Here is a 9,425-nt window from a genome sequence, read left to right as displayed (position 1 = left end):
GTTCTCTTGAATGGTTGAGATTTATCCTTAAGCCCACATGTCGCTGTGATATGCCTTGATGTGCTGAACCATCGTTAATTACCGATGGTGATGAAAACTATGGATGAGTAGGCCTCTCGGCGTTGCTCGAGTGCCAAAGCCGCGATATATGTCCCGTAGGAATGATGGCCGCTGATGTCTAGTGTCCTTGGTTTCATCTTCGCGAGATAAACGATATTTGTTTCTGGTGTCTGTTCGCGTGTCCATATATAAATTTATCACTATTGGGGACAGTGGTGCCTATTCTTGTCATTGGAAGCTACATTGCTCTTTTCAACTATTGGGAGTCGTAGTGCTTGATATTTACTGTTGGGGTCTTGGGGAATGTAATGCTAGGTTTTCGTCACTGGGAGCAGCAAATCCTATTTCTACCGTCGGAAGTCGTAGTGCTCCAGTCTTACTGTTGGAAGCCATAATGCTTGAATCTTGCTGTTGGTGGTTTAATGACAATTTTCTTTCGAAGAACGAGCAGAAATTCTGACGCCAGGGTTAGAAAAAACTGATCTACCTCCATCAACAGACAGTGTCACCGTTGGGACTTGTTCCTCTGGGGGGTGAAGAAGATCAGAGCATATATGCAGGCAATAATCTGTATGTATATAGTACCATATTGAGGTACGCATGGGTTGACTGAATTAGGGGCGCGCAACTGCAGCAAAACAATGGCTGCTGCATCTCATCCATCACCATGATAAGACATCATTCTAAGAAACCAGTTTATGCAGTTCTAACGTCAGCTAGCACTGCGCTGACAGTTAAAACAGTACACCAAAAAAAATTCAGACAGTTTGTACATTGTACGGTAACTCAGCACCAAAACTGGAGCAGACTAAGCTGAGCAAACTATAAAAAACCGCCGATGAAGCCACACTAGGTAATCCGAAGCCACCGATCAAAGACTCAGGCACTACAACATTAGTGACTTGAGAGACCGGGCTTTCACAGGCTTTCTCCACCTCTTCTTCAACGGGCTCTTCCTCTTGGTGATGTCGCGGGGTTGTTCGCCATTGCAGCCAAGCGTGTCGTCGTCGCTGCTCTTTTCATCCCAGCCCGTGATCCTAGCGGTGCCATTGTTGCGCGTAGGCTCGTCGACCACACTTACTGATACTGGCGCTGCTTGATGATCTGAGTCATCAGCTTGTGAATGACCTGCACTACAATTAAGTTGCATTTCGGACGGTGCCTCCTCTTTCGGTGGTTCCGCAGGCAGTGGAGGTTCCGGCACGTCACCATCACTGCTGATCCTAGCAGTGCCATCGTTGAGAGTAGGCTCGTCGGCGACATGTGCCGATGGTGGGAGCACCGCCTGATGGTCTGATTTGTTCGCTTGTGCCTGGTCTGCATCAAAATTAAGTTTCTATTTCAGATGGTGCCTCCTCCTTCAGTGGTTCAGCAAGCAGTGGAGGTTCGGGCACGCTGTCGCTGCTTGGCGTGCGGCGCCTCTTGGTGCCGGGGCCGAACCCGGCATAGTAGTAGAACTCCTCGCCGACGTTGACCGGGGCTCTCTTCCCATGTGGCTTCTCACTGCCAGGTAGCTTCAGCTTATGATCCGAGTGGTACGAGCAGTAGGAATTGGGCTCTCTCGTGAGCCGCCGGCAGAACCAACCCTTGCCGTCGTTCTTCCTGCACGTCCAGACTCCTTTCTTCAGTTTCACCCCCTTATTTTTCTTCAGCTTGCTCCCATTCTTCTCTCTCGCCATCTTTTTTGCAGCAATAATGTGCAGTTCAACCCCCTCGGACATGTCCTCCTGCTCCTGGTCCTCCTTGATAGAGCCGAATGCAGGCATGCTGGGTAGGAATAGCCAGCTAGATCGCCAGGTGACACTGACGAAGTGAGTCTCCTCGAACAGCTTCTCCACCTGAAGGACGCAAATTTAGAAAATACAGGTAACATAGGAAAAGAGCGACCAAGATATGCCGAACTGAAATGGGGTCGGCGCGATTCCTGCCCTATCCGCCTTCGCCACCACCGGCCGGCCACTAACACTCCCCCGAGGGAGCTAACCGACGCAGCCTATGTGGCTAGTCGCCGGAGGAACGGAACCCTAGGGATGTGCTCCAGACCGAGCGGCAATCGCCGTGGGGCAAAAGAGAGCTAGGCAGGGAGGCGGATATGCTAGCTGCTAAAGAAACAATCGCCTGCTAGGCTGCGGCCACGCAGGAGAGCACGGAGCGTGCGAGAAGCGACGGGGTGGGGTGGTGACGAGATTACCTGGGGATCCGAGAGGTCGAGCTGGTCCATGAGGTCCCACGGAGACTGGCTGAGCTCGCAGCAGGGCTCCCCGGAGGAGGAGGCGTCGGGCGCCACTAAGCCGGGCCGGGATTCGTCGGCTGGGGCCGGCGGCGCAGGCGCGGGCAGCTCGAATCGCGGCGGCTCAGCGGAAGAGCAGCTGATGAGGGGTGCGGCTGCGGCGGAGCCCAGCAGGCGGGAGGCGCACCTGCGGATCCGCATGGCGGCCGGTGGCCGGGGTGGAGCGACGGGAGCTAGAGATCTGGAGAGCTTGCTCGCCAGCTAGGGTTTGGGATTTGGGTGGGAGGCAGCGAGCAGGAAGGGAAGGTGGATGGATGTCGAGCGGTCGAGCCAGACGAGGCAGCACGGAACGAAGCAAGTGTGATGTTGGCGAGGGCCCACTTGCCAGAGGAGGCGCCCGTTGTTTTTGGAGAGAGTAGCCGGTGGACACGTGAGACCGGAACGTCGGGCATTTCCACGCACACTCTAAATCGCCCGCAACTGGACCAAGCTTGTCGGGACCCGATTTGTCATCAAACATGTTTTACCCCGTAGGTCCATGGAACGGCTCGAACTGTCCATTTTCTCACAAACCAAAGGGAATTTGCGTGTGTCTGGACCGCTGCCGCGCATGCATCCGCAACCTCGGTCCAACCCAAAAACCCTCCCGTCCGAAAAATCCTCTTTGCGTGAAGTGGTTGCCACACATTCATATCGGTCAGAGTTGCTCCAGAGCAGACGTGACTCCGCCGCATTGATGATTGTAAGAGCGACGCGGCCTAACGAGCGGGCGACGCTGTTTCAATGCAGACACGGCGACCGAAAAACCTACTATAGTCGTTGCACCACATTGAAGCCAACTTCCCATCCTTTCGTGTAGTCGCTGCACCTATTTAAGTTGTGCTCTGGCGCCGTCCACATCCCAGCTCTCTGAACTCTTCTTCGCTCCCAGCCACCTCTTCGGTTCCGATAACCGATCCACCACGCCCAAGTCGTGGTTCTTCGCGCCCGCATGTGGCGGCGGCTCTGGATCTTGGCGCCGCCCTCGTCGATCTCCGGGGCTCTCGAGCTCCACAGTCGTCGGCTCCCCCGACAAGGAGATTATCATCTCCTCTTTGCTCCCCACCACCGATGCACAATACCCAAGTCATGGTTCTTCGTGCCCGCACATGGTGGCAGCTCTGGATCTTGCGGCTGCCATCATCGATCTCCGGTGCTCTCGAGCTCCACCTTAGTCAGCTCCTCCGACATCGAGGAGGACCAGGTGCCACCACAACAGTCGTGCCTCCTCTCGGAGGCCACGGTCACAGACGACAAGTTCTTGCGGCAGATTCAGCTGCTGACAGAGCGGTTGCTCCAGCCCGTGGTCTGGCGTCCTCACCAGTACACGTGAAAGACGTGCCGCCCTCGCCGTGCTACCGCGTGAAGCACGAGCCGACAACACCACCTCTCTGCTGGGTGAAGGCGGAGCCGCAATCCCCGCTGCCCGGAACCGAAGCGTCCAAATCGGACACCGTGTGAAGGACAAGTTGTCGTCGTCATGACACAACCGCTTCAACCAGTGATCATGAAGGCGTGCGGCCACCTCCTCCACTACCTCGCTGGCCCTGGCGGCCGCACCTTGTCGTCATGGGCCATCGTATTGGCCGAGGATAGGGCGTCGAGGCAGGCGGTGCGCTAGGATCTATGCACTGCTCCGCATTTGCCAAATCAGAGGACCCCGACCTCACGGAGGCCTGCGTTCACGACCGGTCGCTTACAACCAACGAGAAGGCCGCGCGGCATGTCTGCCGCCGAAGGGGCAAGGCAGTAGCCAAGCTACCGCGATCGAGACACTGGCTGCAACGGCCCTCCGCATGGTGTAGGAGGAAGCAAAGAAGCTCCTCCGTGAGGGCCAGGCAACGGCCGACAGGGCTGCTGCTCCCCCCATGCCGTTTCGCAGCCCGAAGGACTACTCCGACGACGAAAACGACGACACATATAGCGACGGCAGTACATGTAGCCAGGGCGGCCACGTGTACGAGGTCACTGTTTGCTAAAAGTTAGTCTAGTTTATTTTAGTTTTTAGTTAAACAAACGAGTTATCGTCCGTTTTATGCAAATTATCTCTGAACTTTAGTGAAGTTGATCGTGTTTGATAATATTCGGCCTGTTTGTTCAAATTTGTTTTGGAATGAATGCGGGCATAGTTGGATGGTCGGCTTCTGCATCACTGTCCGCGGACAAATAGTGTCTCCATTTTGGGGGGCAGCATTGGAGATTCCCTTACATCCACGCGCTTGGGGGGAGAAACAACCCTGGCATTTTCTTTTGGGGGAACAAGCCTAGTATACAAGTTTGACATATATTTTGATCTTTCAGCCCGTGGTGAATCAATAATTTTCCGTTATCACTTTGGAGTTAATTCCACCATTGGTACATGAATTTTTCCTCAATGCTCGACAAGTTCTTGTACCAATGGTGCAATTAACTCAATTTCTGAGTCCAAATTATGTTGGTTAGTTTGCAAAAATGAGTTTTAAATGTTATTTCGTCACAAATGGCTCACTTCGTTTGGGGTAACTTGGGTGGCGTGCACAAATATCACTTGGCTCAGTGGGTCCTTGTGGCCAAGAAGAAGGTTTTTGGAGGTTTAGATCTCCCTAATCTGAAAGAGTTAAATTTGGCTTTTCTGGCTTCTGCTTGCTCTCTCATAAGAGTTCTTGGGTAACCCTCAAGTGTAAGAGTAAAGTTATCTAGCAATAAATATTTCCCTCGATTTGAAAACCGAGGTTTATCGAACCGGAAGGAGTTCTTCCAGCAAACAAAGTCATTGGTACTTGCACACAAAATAAGCTTGTCCCAGCACGTCAAGAAGGTTGTCAAGCTTCTTGTGTTGCTAGTTACAACATTAAATTGCACGATATAGTAAGAATTGATAGATAGATAAATTAAAACAACCGGTACAAAAAAGAATAATATTTTTTTCAAGTTTTCAATAATGGAGGATAGATATAGTGGGGCATAGGTTCACTAGTGGCATCTCTCATAAGCATAACATTGTAGTGTGGTGAACAAATTATGGTTGGGCAGCGATTAAATTGCAACATTTATATTTATGACTATTGTCATTCATGGAATAATATCTGATAGTCATTACGCGTGTGATATGTAGACCGTTATCCAACTATATCTACAACTAATAATACTCCACCCCAAGACCGCTATCCAGCATGTTGATACGTCTCTGTCGTCTCTATAATTTTTGATTATTTTATGCCAATATTCTACAACTTTCATATACTTCTGGTAACATTTATATTACTTTTGGGACTAACATATTGATGTAGTATCTAGTGCCAATTCCTGTTACTTGCATGTTTTTTGTTTCGCAGAAAGTCCATATCAAACGAAGTCCAAATGAAATAAAATTTTGTGGAGAATTATTTTGGAATACATGTGATTTTTGTGAGGTGGAATCAACGCAAACGGAGGCCCATGGCCTTCACGAACCACCAGGACACCACCTCCGCCTGGCAGCATGGTGGTGCCTCATGGGCACCTCGTAGTTCAGCTGGGGTCCTTTGGCCACAAGGAAGCTTGTATCGAGAAAAAATCGTGTTAAATTTTCAACCCAATCGGAGTTACGGACCTCCGGGAATATAAGAAATGGTTTTTTCGGCCAGAAAACAGGAACACGAAACAGAAGAGAAACAGAGATATAGATCCAATCTCAGAGGGGCCATGGACCAGAGGGGAAACTCTCCTCCCATCTATGGGGAGACCAAGGAAGAAGAAGAAGGAGGAGGAGGGGGGGGGGGGCTCTCGCCCCCTCTCACCCGGTGGCGCTAGAACGCCGTAGGGGTAACCATCATGACGGTGAACTACACCAACAACTTCGTCGCCGTCACCAAAAACTCTCCCACACAGTATGCAGCGGTGTAACACCTCTTCTCCTTGCTGTAATTTCTACCTAAACATGGTGCTTAATGCTACTCCCACTGTAAAGAAATATAAGAGCGCTTAGTTACTAAAGTATTGATCTAAACGCTCTTATATTTTTTTACGGAGGGCATACATATTATTATTCAATAATATATTGCCATCCTATGATGTTTGAGTTGATTCGTTTTGTCCTATGGGTTGATCCATGATCGTGATTGGTTAGAGTTGTATGTTTTATTTTGGTGTTGTCCTATGGTGCCTTCCGTGTGGGATTATCGCTGTAGGATGTTGCAATACATTCATAATTTGCTAGGGTGGCTAGAATGACAAAAACTTACACACAAGCAAGGGGGTTGTTGCGTATGGAGTAAAGAGGACTTGTTACTTAATGATATATGGTTGGGTTTTACCTTAATGATCTTTACTAGTTGCAGATACTTGTTAGAGTTCCAACCGTAAGTGTATATGATCCAAGTACGGAAAGTATGTTAGCTCATACCTCTCCCTAATATAAAATTGCAATAATGATTACCGGTCTAGTTATTGATTGTCTAGGGACAAATCTTTCTCTTTATGTGACAAAAAGCTCTCTACTAAAACTAACTCTATTTTTCTTTATCTAAACAGACCTTAACTTTTATTTATGTGTTCTTTATTGTCTTCCAAACCCATCCATTTACACCTACAAAGTACTTTGATTTTTGTACTTGTTCTAGGTAAAGCGAATGGTAAGTGTTCAGATACGTCCATTTTGCATCATGTTTTCCTACTGTTATTTATAATGTTTTTATGCATAATAATTCTTCATGGAGTAATTCTAATGCGTTTACTCTCATAATATGCAAGGTTTACACAAAGAGGGAGAACACCGGCGGCTAGGATTCTGGACCTGAAAAAGCTATGCCAGAGATACCTATTCTGCACATCTCCAAATGAGCTGAAATTTTACGGAGAATTATTTTTGAAATATATAGTAAATATTGGAGCAAATAACTACCAAAGGGGGTTGTCTGGTGCCCACAAGACACCAGGGAACGCCAGGCGCGCCCTGGTGGGTGATGGGCAGCCCAGCCCACCTCCGGTACGCATCTTATGGTATATAAGGTCTTTTGACCTAGAAAAAATAAGGAGAGGACTTCAGGACGGAGCGCCGCTGTCTCGAGGCGGGACTTGGGTAGGAGCACTTTTGCCCTATGGTAGAGCGATTTCACTGGGGGAACTTCCCTCCCCGAGGGGGAAATCAAAGCCATCGTCATCACCAACAACCCTCAAGTATAGGGGATCTATTGTAGCCTTTCTCGATAAGTAAGAGTATCGAACACAACAAGGAGCTAAAGGTAGAATTTATATTCCCTTCAAGTTCTATCGACCACCGGTACAACTCTACGCACACTTAACGTTCGCTTTACCTAGAACAAGTACGAAACTAGAAGTACTTTGTAGGTGTAAAGGGTTAAGTTTGCAAGATAATAAAGAACACACAAATAAAAGCTAGGGGTTGTTTAGATAAAGAAAGAATTATGTTAGTTTTAGTATAAATCTTTTTTCACAAGAAAGTTATTTGTCCCTAGGCAATCGATAACTAGACCGGTAATCACTATTGGAATTTTATATGAGGAGAGGCATAAGCTAACATACTTTCTCTACTTGGATCATATGCACTTATGATTGGAACTCTAGCAAGCATCCGCAACTACTAAAGATCATTAAGGTAAAACCCAACCATAGCATTATAAGGTATCAAGTCCTCTTTACTCCCATACGCAACAACCCACTTACTCGGGTATGTGCTTCTGTCACTCACGCCACCCACCATAAGCGAATCATGAACATATTGCAACAACCTACGGCTGGGATCCCTCACGCTTACGCGACACGGAGAGGACCATAGGACAACACCAAAATAAAACATGCAACTCAAACCAAACACGATCATCAATCAACCCATAGGACAAAATAGATCTACTCAAACATCATAGGATAGCCACATATCATTGGATAATGATATATAGCATTGAGCACCATGTTTAAGTAGAGATTGTTACACCACTGCATAGAGGGGAGAGAGTTGGTGATGACGGCGGCGAAGTTGTTGGTGTAGATCTGTAACATCCCAAATTTTCAATTTGGAATGTTATACATAGATCATCATTGCATATCATATTTTTTTGCATTTTGGCTTGATCCTAGAAATTCTATGCAACTCAAGGACACATGGAGAGAGTTGGGGATTTCATTATTTTCATATTTGAGTTTTGTCAAATTTTGAAAATAGGGTCATTTGATTTTAATTATTTTGTCTTCAATTATTTCTATTAAAAAATATGTGAGAGGGAATAAAATGACTTTCCCAAAATAAAGAAATATTTAGGATTTAATAATAAAATCAAATAAGATTTTATTTCGGAGGTTTATTGCTATTTTACTTGAAATAGAAAAAATGCGCGTTTTTCAAAATTGCATTTAGGCCCCAAATAAATGTTCATCTTGTCCGGCTTGATTTTAGAAGTCGGGGAAAATTTATTCGGGATTTTTGGAGTCCGTTTTGTATTTCTTTTATTTGATTTTTTATGCGTAATTATTTAAAAAAACCGCGAACCGACCTCAGGCCGTATCCGGCCAGGACTCCCCTGGCCTGCCCCCTTTATATAGCGCCCGAGCCCACCCCAGCCCACCCCAAACCCTAGCCCCGCTGCCCTAGCCGCCCTAGCCGCCGCCGCCGCCACCGACGCCACCGCCCCGCCGGACCCCGCCGGACCTCACCGTCGACCGCCGCCGCCCCGCCGGAGTTCGCCACCACCAGACGTAGTCGTCGGATCCTCCGTCGGTCTTCGCCGGTTAACCACCCGTTTTTTTATAAAAACCATAGTTTTTTTACTAGATAGGTTTATTTTTTCGGTTTAGTTTATTTAGCGGACGTTCGTCCGTACGTTCGTTTTAACAAACAGTTTTCGTCGTTCAGCCGCAGACAGCGAACGTTCGTTCGTTAGCCTGTTTGTCCATTTTTCTTTTTCTCGGAATTTCCGCGATTATTTCTGATCGCGATTTCTGATCCGATTTTCGTTTTAGTATAACTTTTCACTCGTTTATCGGAATCAGGCGATTCAAGAGCCTAGAGTTTCGTCTCGAATGTTGGGAAACGTAGTAATTTCAAAATTTTCCTACGCACACGCAAGATCATGGTGATGGCATAGCAACGAGAGGGGAGAGTTTTCGTCCACGTACCCTCGTA

At 47.8% G+C, this 9,425-nt stretch overlaps 1 protein-coding gene across 1 annotated transcript; it reads right to left on the bottom strand.

Annotated features, from left to right (window-relative positions):
* Positions 1-674: 674 nt before the first annotated feature.
* Positions 675-2,647, bottom strand: LOC123117598 (uncharacterized). Its single transcript, XM_044538319.1, has 2 exons — positions 2,252-2,647; positions 675-1,898 (listed from the first exon to the last, which is right to left on the bottom strand). Exons 1-2 carry the CDS (start codon positions 2,489-2,491, stop codon positions 1,389-1,391), a joined length of 750 nt encoding a protein of 249 aa, XP_044394254.1. The 5' UTR covers positions 2,492-2,647; the 3' UTR covers positions 675-1,388.
* Between the last annotated feature and the right edge of the window lie 6,778 nt (positions 2,648-9,425).

Source organism: Triticum aestivum, chromosome 5B (genome assembly GCF_018294505.1).
Source record: "Triticum aestivum cultivar Chinese Spring chromosome 5B, IWGSC CS RefSeq v2.1, whole genome shotgun sequence".
Taxonomy (NCBI): domain Eukaryota; kingdom Viridiplantae; phylum Streptophyta; class Magnoliopsida; order Poales; family Poaceae; genus Triticum; species Triticum aestivum.
Note: the sequence above shows the minus strand (reverse complement) of the source record. Positions and strands in the feature narration are given on the sequence as shown.

Bases quoted from the DNA above. Each gene is read 5' to 3' on its own strand.
- LOC123117598 (XM_044538319.1), bottom strand. From the start codon at position 2,491: ATGCGGATCCGCAGGTGCGCCTCCCGCCTGCTGGGCTCCGCCGCAGCC. The intron at 1,899-2,251 runs GTAATCTCGTCA...TGCGTCCTTCAG, and splicing joins TCGACCTCTCGGATCCCCAG to GTGGAGAAGCTGTTCGAGGA.